At 41.9% G+C, this 16,042-nt stretch overlaps 1 protein-coding gene across 2 annotated transcripts in view; it reads right to left on the reverse strand.

Moving 5' to 3' along the window:
- Positions 1–431: 431 nt before the first annotated feature.
- Positions 432–16,042, reverse strand: part of banp (BTG3 associated nuclear protein) — a 233,643-nt gene continuing 218,032 nt past the window's right edge. For both annotated transcript variants that reach the window (XM_072596119.1, XM_072596118.1), the window contains exon 13: positions 432–1,298. In XM_072596119.1, the coding sequence (XP_072452220.1) occupies positions 1,170–1,298 (129 nt within the window). In that variant the 3' untranslated portion in view covers positions 432–1,169. The remainder of the gene's footprint in view (positions 1,299–16,042) is intronic.

A 16,042-nucleotide genomic window follows, 5' to 3' on the forward strand; every position in this document is an offset into this window, starting at 1 on the left:
GGCACCTCATCCCTATGATCTTTAGTTGTGGGCTGCCTTTCTCAGCCAATTCCATTTTAGACTGGCACAAGTCAAATAAGTACATTCTAGGATGTATGACTTGCCTATCAAGGCTTTTCTCACCAATCAAAGAAAAATTTTGGATTGACCTTTTCAGTATTATTAATATTTAAAATACAATTGGAGTGTTTAGAAATCAAAACAGTAATAACAAACAGGAATGCGCCTTTGCAAATAATAGGGAAAATTCTCTAAATATTCTTCTCCACATGATTTGTTGGGAAAACACTGGTTTATAGGTTTTTTGGTCAACTGGACTTAAAGTAAAACTGATCCTAAAAGTCATTAAACGCATGTTTCTATGACTAATGTTATCATCATAGTCTTGGTTGTGTTCCTATTATCCACTTTAAAAGTTAAACACAGTGGTGTCAGTTTCTCATTGATTTAATAAGCTCTTTACAAGAATATTTCCGTAGCAGACAAGTCTTTATCAAGACTGCAACTGTGTGTTTCCTTTATGATGCATGTTCAAAATTACACCATATTGCTGCACCTTAACTAAGCAGTAAAATGTTAATTTACTTCAGGCTGAAAGAACTGGCGGTACTTCACACATCCTTTTCATAATAATTACAACAAATCTCCTTAATTGACTGGCATATCTTCCTCCTAAAATTAGTTACAAAAAGGCTTTATTGGCTTTGCCTAAGGGCTTGCAGCTGCAAATAATAAATGAAAAAATAAACTCCCTCAATTCTAGATATAGTGTATAAGATTCATAAATACATTTCTTCAAAGCATCTGTGTAATTCATTTTTCAAACCAAAACACTTCAGTAGCAATTAAGACAAAACTGCAGTTAAACAAGGCCCTATAAAATTACAATGAATAATAAAAGCTAATAGGTTGTTGCACAGATATGTATTTTTCTTATTTCACATGGTTAACAGTTAATCCCAATGTCCACAATAGTTAATCTGAAATAGGAGACAAGTTCTTCAAATGATCAAGTTTTTTTTGTTTCTCAGAACTGAAATACTTTATTCTTTTGTAATGTGAGGAGCTTCAGATCTTGCTACGATAATGTGCACCTGCAACTTGGCCATCACTTGCACTGTGCAAATCTGTTTTCTCTCTGTGCTCTTATAGCTATGGTTCATTTGGTTTTAACTGCTGACAGTATTGACTGGCATTTGGATTTGAACAACTTCTCCATTCTCTCCTTGTTGAATCTGGATTGCCCCATGTTCAATTTGCATTTCAGGCTGAATTGTGGCTGCAAGATTTTCAGTGCCCTTAATAAAAGGAGAAACAATAAACATGATTAAATCAAATACTGTATGAAACAGCTTCCCAAAAGACAAAGTGTACATTCTTGATTCTTTTCTCATTGTATATCTACTTCCTGCCAGGATTTCTATTTTATTTGTTTTCTGCTTTTTGTGTGAAATGGGACATTTCCTCACTCTTTCCCTACATTTTCATACATATATAAAAGAATCTGATGTGTTTACTGATAGATGGTAGGTCAGTTTCACATCAAGGCTCTCATTTGAGGGAATACAGAAAAGCATTCTAGAAGTTTTAAAAGTATTGTTGCTATCAACCAGACCTATAGCAGCTTTACTAAATAGCAATATGACCAAAATCATGTGCTTCAACCCTTGATGCAACCTCAATTCCCTAGTTATCAACATCAACCCTGCTGCCACAACTATTTGAGGCTGAAACAATTCTCAGTCTTGGTGTCATAGTTTCCATAAGTATGATCGCCCAACCATGTATTTTAGCAGGACTACCCATTTCCACCTGTGCAGATAAGCCAATCACCATCACATAGCTTGGTACATAAGTTAATTTCACAAACATGTTTAAATAAATTATTTGGGTCATCAGAGCTATTGAGAGAAGCAAATATGAAAACATATTCCTTTAACATCAACTCTAAGGGAAAAAAAAATCTAGTTATGTTGAATAAATACCAGTTCCATTATTTTGGATTTTTAGTCAACTCTTAGTACAAAACAAAAAGAGCTTCTGGTCAGAAAAGTTGGAGTTCAGGAATTTTGCAAACAATCCAATCCAGAAATGAAGCAGAGCTGATTGTGAACCAATGCAATCAAACAAGCCAAATTCCCACTCTATCAGGATATTGGCATGGGTCTGTATTCATCTGTACAGACAATGGGAGTCTGCTACAACTGGCAGTAATCTGGGACACATATGCACTTTTTGTTCATTTACAGATTCAATCATGCCAAAAGTGTTGGCCTAAAATATATCCAGTATGTGAACTGCAATCAATTCAAATGTAAAAGCATAACATTGTATTTATTCACTTCAAACTACAATTACCCATTCAGTAGACATCTTTATAACCTCTCTTTCAAATAATTTGAACATATCAACTAGATTGGCAAATTATATTTTCACAAACACAAAACAATTCAAATTCTCCCTCAGGCATGGGAGTTATACAGCAGTAGAACCTACTGTACGGAATCATTCAGTGCCATTAAAATCCATAGTTAAAAATCACATAACACCAGGTTACAATCCAACAGGTTTATTTGGAAGTACTAGCTTTCGGAGCGCTGCTCCTTCATCTGGTAACTGTAGAGTAAAATGCAGAACTTATAGCAAAAGATCAAAGTATCATGCAACTGAAATGATATATTGCTGTTAAGTCTTTTATCTTTTGGAATGGGTTTATTAATATGTAAATCCTAGAATTTTTTTCAAGTTACATTCTCGAGGTAACAATGTTTTATATAGAAAAGTAATATCTCTGCTCAGACATTGCATTAAAAGGGATGAGGTTAAAGTCTGTTTGTATCCTAATCCTGAGCCAAACTGTTTCTATTTCCAAAGTAGGAATTTATAAAATATCACATGGATTGGCTGCCTGCAGATTGTGTGCTTTTTGAACAAAATAGAATGCATCTGCAATTACAATTCTGAAATGCAAATTCACCTCATAAACGTGTGTTTGTATATTTGTGTGTGTGTGTGTGTGCGTGTGTATGAGTGAGAGAGGGAGATTGCATGTGAGAGAGTTTGTGAGCACACATGCTTGGTAGACAGTGTGTGTGTATGACAGAGTATAAGCCTGTGAGAAGGTGGCTGCGCTGGCGTGTGTGGTACCGACAACCGGGAACACTACAGGCGACTACCGACCAATCCAACCAAAGAACACATCAATGAACTAAACAGATTGGCCAAGACTTTTGATCCAGTCCTACATAGTACCTACGCATTCTCCCACATACTCATGTAGGGGATTTCTACTGCCTTCCGAAGATAGACAAAGCCAACACACCTGGTCATCCCATCGTGTCAGGCAATGGGACCCTGATTGCAAACACCTCTGGCTATGTCAAGGGCATCTTAAAATCGTGACACTCTGGGTTTCTTCCAGAAACTCAGTTTTGACTGACCAGTTTGGCTGGGAACATGCCTCCTCACAATGGACTTTTTGGCACTCTACACCAGCATACTTCACAAAGATAGCATCATTGCAACAACTGCCAATCTCTGAGCACCATCCTACAACTCAATTGCTTCATCCTCAACCACAACGTTTTCACCTTTGACAACCAGTTCTTTATCCAGACACACGGTCAGCTATGGGGCCCTAATTTGCACCCAATATGCAAACACTTTCATGCACAACTTCAAACAAAACACCTTTACTGTACAGGACCTCCAACCAACACTATATACCATTTTCTTCCTCTGCACCACTAGAATCACTGAAACAACTACACAGTGATATCAACAAGTTTAATCATATCAGACTTACCATGGACTATTCTTTAGTATCAATCTCATTCTTGGACACGCATCTGTATCAAGGATGGGCACCTCAGTCCCTCACTCGACCACAAACTCACAGATAACCTCACAAAGCTGTACTTCTCTAGCATCCACCCTAAATATATTAAAACAGCCCCACAGGATCTGTTCAGATAGGAGGAATGTGACAGACACATGAGCAATGCTGAAGGATGACCTCATAAGAACAGGGTACGATGCTCAACTCATCGAGCGCCAGTTCGGACATGCCACGGCTGGAAACTGTAATAACCTCCTCAGGAGACAGACACAGGATGCGAAAGATAGGGTATCCCTCATTGTCCAGGGTGCAGAGAAACTACACCATGTTCTTTTCAACCTGCAACACATTATCGATGAAGATGTGCACCTCACCAAGACCTTCCTTATGTCTTCACTTCTCGCCTTTAAACAACCGCTGAACCTGAAACAGACCATTGTTCGCAGCAAACTGCCCAGCCTTAAGGATAGTGTCAATCACACAACCACACAACCCTGTCATAGCAACCACTGCAAAACGTATCAGAATGTTGACATGGATACTACCATTACATGTGGGGACACCACCCACCATGTACGTGGCAGGTACTCATGTGACTCGGCCAACATTGTCTATACGCTGCTATGACAACGGATGAATGGACACCGCACAACAATCACCAGACAGGGATGTTCCCTCCAAGTCGGGGAACACTTCAGCGGTCAGGGACATTTGGCCTCGGATCTTCAGCTGACCATCCTCCGAGAACGACTTCGGGATATGCAACAACACAGAGTGGCTAAGCAGAGGCTGACAGCCAAGTTCGGTACCCATGAAGATGGCCTCATCTGGGACTGTGGGTTCATGTCACCCTTCAGGTGACCCCACTACACCGTACACACTCTCATACACTTTCTCTTGCATACTCACGCAGACTCTCTCTCAGACATACACCCCCCACTCACTCCAACGCAGACAACCTCTCACAGGTTTCTACTCCTTCACAATCATGCACACACTTTACTAAGCACGCACACACATACACACACTCTCACTCTATCCCATGCAGGCACAAACACATACTCTCACATGCACACACACATACACACACTCTCACTCTATTCCATGCAGGCAAACACACAAATCTCTCTGAGGTGAATTTGCATTTGCAGAATTAGAATGTATCTGCAATTACAGGCAGTCAAACCATGTAACATTTTATAAATTCCTACTTTGGAAATAAAACCAGACTGGCTCAAGATTGGGATCCAGATAGACTCTGACCTCGTACATTTCAGTCTGAGCTGAGAGGTCACTTTTTTTTATATAAAACGTGAAGTTATCTTGAGAATGTGACTTGAAAGTAGTTCTGGGATTTACATATTAATGAACTGATAACTGCAACCCATTCTAAAAGATGAAAGACTTAGCAGCAATCTAGGTCTGTTCAATATATCGTTTCAGTTGTATGACACTTTGGTCTTTTGCTGTAAATTCTGTGTGTTACAATCCTACTCTACAGCTACCTGATGAAGGAGCAGCACTCCAAAACCTAGTGCTTCCAAATAAACTTCTTCGACTATAACCTGGTATTGTGTGATTTTGTAACTTTGTCCACCCCAATCCAACACCAACACCTCCACATCATGATTAAAATCCATAGTCTAATCAGTCAGATTTTCCAATACAGATATTGATCTAGTTTTCCTTCAATATTAAGCATCACCTTCCATAGAATAAGTACAAAATGAAGTGTGCCATTTAATTCATTGAGTCCGGATTAGCTTTTACAAATGCAGCTAGTCCCACCTCTCAGCTCCTTCCCTTTAACCGTGCATTTACAATTTTCCTTCAAGTATTTATCCAACTCCCTTTTGAAAGTTAATGTCTAATCTATAACTATTACCATATCAAACAGTGCATTCCAAATCCTTGGTTGTGCACAACAAATATTATTCATGTTGTCACTGGGTTGTTTTTTAGCCAATAACCTGAATCTATGCCCTGTGTGATCAATTCATCAACCAATAAGAGGTTTTCCTTACTTAATCAAAATCTTGCATTAGTTTAACACCTCTATTAATTATCCTCTCAGCCTTTTCTGCTATAAACAAACACAACTTTCCTGACAGGAAAAAAAACTGCAGATACTGGAAATCTGAAACAAAAACAAAAATATTTGAAGAAATTCAGCAGGTCTGGCAGCATCGCTGCTTTCTCAACTTTCCTGTCCATGGTTGAAATATATATATTTGTGATTCTATATAAAGAATTAAAAATTCCTCAACAGTACTTCGGTCTGGTAAAATTACAGCTTTTTAAATTTCTTACCCTGCGATGTATGTAGCACAAAAGTGAGAAAATAGGGCAATTTTCAGCATTGCTACTTACAACTATACTTCCAATATCACCAACAGATTGAAACCCAATTTGGGGTTAGTATAATAAGGAAGTAGGTGGAGAAATGAAATAAGTCATAAAATTAGATATTTCTAATCAGTTACTATTTACTTCCATAACATTTTTAAAAATAGTCAATTTTGATCAAAACATATTCCTCTCCATATCAGCATCCTGGTAGTAAAACTTTACATTTTGAATCTTGATAGATGAAAGCAAAATACTGACAGTCTTCATTTCTAATCAGGTAGAAATGTCAACAGTTCATTAACTGATTGTGAAATATGATAAAAAGGAGGTCTAATCTTTCAGAGTTTTTGAAAGTATTTATTTACCAAATCGCCAGAACCAAACAAGCAAACCAAATACCAAGCATATTGAATATACTTAAATCTTATTTCTAACACCTCTATGTCTACCTACACTAATGAAAACAACAACCTGTATTCATCTGATGTTATTTGTAGGAAAAAATGCAATGTAGCTAGAGGTTGATTATTCTTGGTGTTCAGTGCTGCTATGGATGACTGAACAGACCAATTCATGGATCTCTGAAGTGCAAACAAGCTTATGTAATGAACTACAGAGCTGTTCATTGATTGGATTTAGACACTGACCTCTTACAAGAGGCTGAGAACCCACTTAAAAAACAGAAATGTCCTTAAATCCAGAAATCAGCATCAAGGGCACATTTTTGCAATAGATGGGAATCGCACATCACTAAAGGTGTGTATTTCAGGAAAGCAAAAAATAAAGAATGTACACAGATGACACAAACCACATACTATAGCTTGATTGCAAATGCAGCAATTAACAGAAAAGAAATAATGCTTTCAAAAAACTGTATGTATAGGAATGAGTCAGGTACAAAACTATGTGTTCTGGTTACTTTCCTCAAACAAACTTCAATTTGGTTTTCTGTTATTAATTAAGACAGTAATGCTTGCCTTTCTATGACTTTCTGCCCTATGGGAATTTGAGGAACTACTCATTTTCAATGTATTTTATTCTTCAGTCTGATATCATATGATATCAGCCCATATGAACTCAATGTGCCCAAATGTGAGTTGGATATCCCCCCACAAAATCATTTTGTATTGTAAAAGCATATTAACAGTGCTCAAAAATGAAATTTAGACTTTTGAGGAACACATTTTTGTGGCGGCACAGTAGCTAGCACTGATACCCCCACAGTGTCAGGGACTCTGGTTCAATTCCACCCTCAGGTGACTGTGCAAACTCCACATAGATATTCTCCCCATTTCTGCATGGGTTTCCTCCGGGCGCTCTGGTTTCTTCCCACAGTCCAAAGATGTGCAGTTTAGGTGGATTGGCTACACTAAATTGCCCGTAGTGTCCAGGGATATACAGGATAAGTGGATTAGCCATTGGAAATATAGCATAACATAGCTGAGTAGAAAGGTGAATCTGGGTGGAATGGAATGTTCTTCGGCAAGTTGGTGTGAACGTGGTAGCCAAAAGCCCTACTGCCCCACTGTAGGGATTCTATGACATAAATTACTTATACTTACATTAAGCATTAGCAGTAACATACTAAATGTTCTTATTACTTGAATAAATGATGCAAAGGATCATATAGGATCAAAGGATAGAGCAGACGTTCATAAATTTATACTTCATACAAGTGGCCCCAACAATCTATAGATTTATACTTCTATCAATACAATTAGGAGACAGAGACAGAGAGTTTGTCTGTCTCCTATCATACGCCATTTGGCAAAACCCAGAGGACATGACAAGAACTCTACAGCTGCAAAACATTTCTTTCTTTGAAAATTCTTTTGTATGGAAAATCTGCTGGAGGATTGGATGAAAATCAATGATTGTAAAGAATAGATTTTACTGGCAACATTCTATTGATCATTAAAATAATGAGATTGCACAATATTTTTTGTCAGTTTCACCTGTACAAAGCAGCAAATTGTATCCCAGGACCTGCTTTGTTCAAAGAAGGTCCCTGAAGTTGACAGGTTTCACTAAATTACTTTGTTTCCTTTTGATTATGTGCCTTTGAATGATATTTTTCTTCATTTATTTTTGTTTTGCAGTTTCTTATTTGTAATGTTTTCCCCACAAATATTTGTTTCATCATTCTCTTTCAGCTTTGATTCTGCACTAAAAGAGCGAGCACTGACATTCCAGCCACACCTGGTTCTGATTCTGATTTTGGTTTTCAATGTACAAAATATACTAGCCCTCATGAACAATACATTAATCTCTTCTGGTAATTCTGGCACACCCATTAATTGCAAATTCAGTGACAGGAGCTTGGAAGGGGGTCACAGCAATATATTAAAAAAATCAGGAAAGTAATGACATTGATTATCACTGTTGTCCCAAATGAAACTGCAGCAGACAGTGCAACTCTTGCATTTCTTCTCTTTTGTTTATCAATTAGGGTTAATTGTATTCAAGATTGGGCTTCAATTCAGGACACAACTGTGGTAGAAGGTGGGGGTTCATGTCTACCTGCCCAAGGTATGTTACAACATATCCAAATAGGTTGAGTGAAAATAAAATTTTCTGCTTAGTTTAGTAGTCCCCTTTGATGGCACAAGGAAAAGTACCTCTTCCCCCCCGCCCTCATCTACCTATTAATTGCAGAGAGCTCACAGACAGGATGATGTTATTCAGGTCTGGACAGAATTCCTACATCTAGACCAAATTGTTAGATCTTATTCACCATGAGGGACACAAATCTCTTCATAGAGGAAAACATGCGTCAACATGCCAGAGGCATAACATCACCCAAGGCCTGGATGGGTTCATCTATCTTCTGTGCTTGGGAATACATAGCCTCTAAAAGCTCCACCATGTGTTGCCTTCCCTCACTGTCCATTACAGCTGCAGCATTCGCCATGTTGCTGATGACTCGAGTTACCCGAGGCTCAACATTACCTTTGCCTCAAAGTCCTCCATTGCTTATTCATGTACATCAGTGCAGTGCTCAATAGGTTGCATCCTCGAATCCAAGGGGATGCCTTTCACATGCAATTACCTGCACTAGTTGAAGAAGTGTGTGGTGGGGGAGATGATGAGACTCCCCCTTATCAGGCTGCCAATTACCCTTAAGGGTAATTTCCTATTCTCCAATTTCCTATTCTTCTGCCTGTCCTGCCTGTGAGGAAAGACCAAATGAAGGCTTATGGCATTTCCATTGCAGCCTTTAAACTACCCCTAATGTGGAGCTCCATATTTTCCATAGTGAACTTGTAACTATATCTTATGTTTGGCAAAGATACTGTCATGGCTTACTACTTACTAGAGTTTGCAGTTTTGTTTGCAATTAGCAATGGATAGGCTACTGTGCTTCACTGAGAAAGTGAGGACTGCAAATGCTGGAGATCAGAGCTGAAAATGTGTTGCTGGAAAAGCGCAGCAGATCAGGCAGCATCCAAGGAGCAGGAGAATCGATGTTTCGGGGCATGAGCCCTTCTTCAGGAATAAGGAAAGTGTGTCCAGCAGGCTAAGATAAAAGGTAGGGAGGAGGGACTTGGGGGAGGGGCGTTGGAAATGCGATAGGTGGAAGGAGGTCAAGGTGAGGGTGATAGGCTGGAGTGGGGGGTGGGGGAGGAGAGGTCAGGAAGAAGATTGCAGGTTAGGAAGGCGGTGCTGAGTTCGAGAGATTTGACTGAGACAAGGTGGGGGGAGGGGAAATGTGGAAACTGGAAAAATCTGAGTTCATCCCTTGTGGTTGGAGGGTTCCTAGGCGGAAGATGAGGCGCTCTTCCTCCAACCGTCGTGTTGCTATGGTCTGGCGATGGAGGAGTCCAAGGACCTGCATGTCTTTGGTGGAGTGGGAGGGGGAGTTGAAGTGTTGAGCCACGGGGTGGTTGGGTTGGTTGGTCCGGGTGTCCCAGAGGTGTTCTCTGAAATGTTCCTCAAGTAGGCGGCCTGTCTCCCCAATATAGAGGAGGCCGCATCGGGTGCAGTAAATGATGTGTGTGGAGGTGCAGGTGAATTTGTGGTGGATATGGAAGGATCCCTTGGGGCCTTGGAGGGAAGTAAGGGGGGGGAGGTGTGGGCACAAGTTTTGCATTTCTTGCAGTTGCAGGGGAAGGTGCCGGGTGTGGAGGTTGGGTTGGTGGGGGTTGTGGACCTGACGAGGGAGTCACGGAGGGAGTGGTCTTTTCGGAATGCTGAGAGGGGAGGGGAGGGAAATATATCCCTGGTGGTAGGGTCAGTTTGGAGGTGGCGGACATGACGACGGATGATACGATGTATATGGAGGTTGGTGGGGTGGTAGGTGAGGACCAGTGGGGTTCTGTCCTGGTGGCGATTGGAGGGGCGGGGCTCAAAGGTGGAGGAGCGGGAAGTGGATGAGATGCGGTGGAGGGCATTGTCGATCACGTCTGGGGGGAAATTGCGGTCTTTGAAGAAGGAGGCCATCTGGGTTGTACGGTATTGGAACTTGTCCTCCTGGGAGCAGATGCGGTGGAGACGAAGGAATTGGGAATATGGGATGGCGTTTTTACAGGGGGCAGGGTGGGAGGAGGTGTAGTCTAGGTAGCTGTGGGAATCGGTCGGTTTATAGTAAATGTCCATGTTGATTCAGTTGTCCGAGATAGAAATGGAAAGGTCTAGGAAGGGGAGGGAGGAGTCTGAGACGGTCCAGGTGAATTTGAGGTCGGGGTAGAAGGTGCTGGTAAAGTGGATGAACTGTTCAACCTCCTCGTGGGAGCACGAGGCAGCGCCGATACAGTCATCGATGTAGCGGTGGAAAAGGTAGGGGGTGGTGCCAGTGTAGCTGCGGAAGATGGACTGTTCCACATATCCTACAAAGAGGCAGGCATAGCTGGGGCCCATGCGGGTGCCAATGGCTACTCCTTTGGCTTGGAGGAAGTGGGAGGATTGGAAAGAGAAATTGTTCAGGGTGAGGACCAGTTCAGTCAGTCGAAGGAGGGTGTCAGTGGAAGGGTACTGGTTGGTGCAGCAGGAAAGGAAGAAGCAGAGGGCTTTGAGTCCTTCGTGATGGGGGATGGAGGTGTACAGGGACTGGATGTCTATGGTGAAGATAAGGCGTTGAGGACCGGGGAAGCAAAAATCATGGAGGTGGTGGAGGCATGGGTGGTGTCCCGGACGTAGGTGGGGAGTTCTTGGACTAAGGGAGACAGGACCGTGTCAAGGTATGCAGAGATGAGTTCGGTGGGGCAGGAGTAGGCTGAGACAATGGGTCGGCCGGGGCAGTCAGGTTTGTGGATTTTGGGCAGGAGGTAGAAACAGGCGGTGCGGGGTTGTGGAACTATGAGGTTGGAGGCGGTGGTGGGGGATCCCCGAGGTGTTGAGGTTATGGATGGTCTAGGAGATTATGGTTTGGTGGTGGGAGGTGGGGTCATGGTCAAGGGGGCAGTAGGAGGAGGTGTCCGCAAGCTGGCGTTTAGCCTCAGCGGTGTAAAGGTCAGTGCGCCAAACTACTACCATGCCTCCCTTGTCTGCCGGTTTGATAGTGAGGTTGGGGTTGGAACGGAGGGAGTGGAGGGCTGCACGTTCCGAGGGTGAGAGCTTGGAGTGGGTGAGAGGGGTGGAGAGGTTGAGGCAGTTAATGTCGTAGCAGCAGTTGGCTATGAAGAGATCGAGGGCAGGGAAGAGGCCAGCACGGGGTGTCCAGGTGGATGGGTTGTGTTGGAGGCGGGAGAAGGGGTCGTCAGAGGGTGGGCAAGAACCCTGGTTGAAGAAGTAGGCGCGGAGGCGAAGGCGGCGGAAGAATTGTGCTTCATTCCCAATTCTAACCCCTCATTCTCCATGGGGGTCAGGATAGACAGAATGGAATGCCTCTACTAGCCATGACCCATTTTTTGAGGTCATGGCCTGTTTTCTCCTGCAAATACAAAGATGAAAGCTGTAGTTGCTCACAAAAAGAAGCACAATGCATATGCCATGTGCAGCCAAGTAAGGATGGGGACATGTCAATGCACCCTACAGGAAGCTACTCTCAAGGGACATTTATGAGAGTTAGCAATTACACATCTTTTACTGAGATGCAGCTAGATATGGATATACCTGACCACATTCCTACTGACTAGGTGGTCACTCCCTCTCCAACAAACATTGGCACTGGCATTGCACATGCTAGGCCCAACAAGAAGCATGTGTACAATACTCACTTTTGCATTATGACTAAAACTCTTGGGGGCACTGGATATACAGGCTCTGGGAGTGACATTCTGAGATCTCCATCCAACCTTGTTTGGGAAGTGCAGTTGGTCTCCTCCTCCTGCTCATGGGTCAGAAAAATTCTTGCCATGCTCTTCCTGCCTGGAAAGTGGAACTGCTGAAAATGTGATGACTCAGGATATTTGTTGTCCTGTCTTTTGTTTTTCTTCCTCTGTCCAACATTATTGGCTTCCACTTTTGGGTCTGCAACCAGGCAGCCCAGCCAAAAAATCTAGCCAAGTCTTTTTAAAGCAACTGATTTTTCTTTTCCTTCTATGCTTCTTCAATCCTGGTTTCTTGCCATCTCCAATTTTAGTTGCTCCACCACTAGATACCTTGCCATTGCTAGAACCTTAACTCTGGAATTCCCTACTAAAGCACTTCTCTCTTCTACTTGAATCTGCTCCTTAAAACCTACCACTTCCTTGTCCTAATATCTCCTTACAAGCATGAGATTAAATTGGATTTGTTAAAGCTCCTGTGAAGTGTATGTATTGTGACATTTTGTTATGAAACCTCACAGTATGGATGGAAGTTGTTGCTGGTCATGGCATACCAATATTTTAGTGGTGTCATTCTATTAATCCTGTGATTTTGTTGCATTTTATTCTGCATGAGGATGTACGTAACAAATATTACAAAACCACAAAGGAATCTTAATGAAACACTGCCATTTGCTAAAGAATTTCACCAAAGCACTACTCTAATCTGAAACTTTCCACAAAAATGATTCATGGCCAGGAACATTGGAAAAACAGTTAAATTCAAATTTTGTATGCTCCGATGACAGAGTTTTAAATGTAGCAAATGCAAGTTTAAAAACTGAGCCGAGGACATTATGTCACTATCTGTGCAAAGGCTTTAGAACACAGAATCTTGAGATGATGTCATGGATCTCGTCTCTGCTGAGCATAAATTGCACAGTATGGCTGGGGTTAGTTACAATGATAGTATGTATATCTGGACCCTTTCCCTCCGCGACTACCTGGTCAGGTCCACGCTCCCAAACAACCCACCCTCCAATCCTGGCACTTTCCCCTGCCACCGCAGGAACGGTAAAACCTGCGCCCACACCTCCTCCCTCACCTCTATTCAAGGCCCTAAAGGAGCCTTCCACATCCATCAAAGTTTTACTTGCACATCCACTAATATCATTTATTGTATCCGTTGCTCCCGATGCGGTCTCCTCTACATTGGGGAGACTGGGCGCCTCCTAGCAGAGCGCTTTAGTGAACATCTCCGGGACACCCGCACCAATCAACCACACCGGCCCGTGGCCCAACATTTCAACTCCCCCTCCCAGTCTGCCGAGGACATGGAGGTCCTGGGCCTCCTTCACCGCCGCTCCCTCACCACCAGACGCCTGGAGGAAGAACGCCTCATCTTCCGCCTCGGAACACTTCAACCCCAGGGCATCAATGTGGACTTCAACAGTTTCCTCATTTCCCCTTCCCCCACCTCACCCTAGTTCTAAACTTCCAGCTCAGTAACTGTCCCCATGACTTGTCTGGACTTGTCCTACCTGCCTATCTTCTTTTCCACCTATCCACTCCACCCTCTCCTCCTTGACCTATCACCTTCATCCCCTCCCCCACTCACCCATTGTACTCTATGCTACTTTCTCCCCACCCCCACCCTCCTCTAGCTTATCTCTCCAGGCTTCAGGCTCACTGCCTTTATTCCTGATGAAGGGCTTTTGCCCGAAACGTCGATTTCGAAGCTACTTGGATGCTGCCTGAACTGCTGTGCTCTTCCAGCACCACTAATCCAGAATATGTATATCTGGAGCCTGGTGTGTCAGATTATACCAGGTGTTATTGTATTTAGTATTAATATGCAATGAGGAGTTCTAAAGAAACCCAAGTCTGAAGCCAATTCTTGACCTTGCCACCTTCAACCTCAAGCTCTCAGATTTAGGCATAAAAGCACACAACAAAAGATGGTGAGAATTACACAATCTACTGGTTAGAAAATTATGGCAGCAGTGATGATGAAGAGAAAAACTTAAATTATCTGAAAAAGAAGATTGCAAAAAACTCATCAGTATAGTTTTAAAACCAGCTAGCAGCTAGAAGACACTCAGAGCTTGACATCAGCTATGAAGGACAAAACCTCTGAACTGCTGCACAGAAAGCACCAAGTATAACTGTAAATCAATAAGATTAACAATCAGTAATAGGGGCAACAAAAAGAGAAAAAGCAATGATGGCAAAAGATCAATAGCAGCTCAATCCAGATTGAGCACCCACAAAGAGGCTGATTGCTAAACAGCCACAGTAGATTCAGTCCTTTAAAAGGAAAAAATGAGCTGGGAATCAAAGTTAAGAACTCTAGCAATTATTTAACATGTTTAAACTATTTATTGGATGGCAAATTTAATGACAATCAAGTTGAGGACATTCTCCACAAACTGGCTTAAGGTATACTGATTGAAAAAAAGAAAATCAGGAGTCAGAAATTGTTTTTTGGAATTAAATGTTTCAGGGCCATAACTGTGAAGTTAGTTAAATATTTTACTATTTCAACAAGTTGGGTGAGAACACAAGATTTATTCATGAACAAAAAGGTTTCATTACCATCAGCGAGGAGAAAAAAAAGCACTGTGTCAAAGAAAAAGACATGGTGATCACATGATATAATTAATTCCACAGGATATTTCAGAAACAAAAAATGGCACTGTAGTAATCCATCTACGATAGTCAAATGTTCGATTAATTGTATTGATTGAAATCAGTATATTGATGGGACTTGATTCAGGAGAACATTCTTTTTGGCAAGGCACTACCAAAAAATCTTTCAGGTAACACATACTTGAGGGAAAACAAACTTCCCTGGACCATGTGTTACAGCAAGTACACTGATGGAGACGTGATGGGCACGTCTCCATGATGGGAGACGTCAAAACATTTGTCATGAAGGTGAAAGAGCAAAATCCTGGTATTCAGAACATCCACTGCATCCTCCACTGTGGAGCTGCTGATTTCAGAGTTAGCTGCAGTATTAGAGCAAGACGTGAAAATTGTTAATCACAAAATCGCAGCCACTGAAATCACATTCATTCACTATTTTGTGGGCAGAAATGGGTGCAGATGTTTCTCTCCTGTGTTCATGAGCTCCAGAGCTCACTGATAGTTTATAAGGCATTATATGCAGTTGAAAAGGGTTACTATCTGATATTACTGGTATGCTAAACCTGCACATAGTATAGATATTTTCAGCTAGCTGAATACCAAAATGCAGGAGAACAATGAGACAATCCTGACCTGATAAACAGAGAAACTTTTGAGTTTTCGCTTTAAAACTGTCCTTAAGCAAGAGACAGTGGCATGGAGTTCACTTGAGATGTTTCCACTAGCAACATCAACATGAGGCATAGCTGTCAAGATGCACAGTTTCATATTCAAATATCTCAAAGCACGAAGTGAATTTTGAATTCTACTTTCTCCTCAATAAATGTGGAAGACTATGTCTGGAAACGTGATCCCTTTAGTTCACCACCTCTTTACTAGATGAGAAAGAGCAAAAATGACTCTCGCACACCGATTTAGCTTCAGATTCTTAAGACTGTCTCAAGAGATTCACTACATCGAAGGCAGGTATCAAGTTTTTCCAGGACCATGGATTATGCACTTGCATCTGTTCCTGATAATT

The sequence above is a fragment of the Chiloscyllium punctatum genome, chromosome 26 (genome assembly GCF_047496795.1).
Source record: "Chiloscyllium punctatum isolate Juve2018m chromosome 26, sChiPun1.3, whole genome shotgun sequence".
In the NCBI taxonomy this organism is placed as follows: domain Eukaryota; kingdom Metazoa; phylum Chordata; class Chondrichthyes; order Orectolobiformes; family Hemiscylliidae; genus Chiloscyllium; species Chiloscyllium punctatum.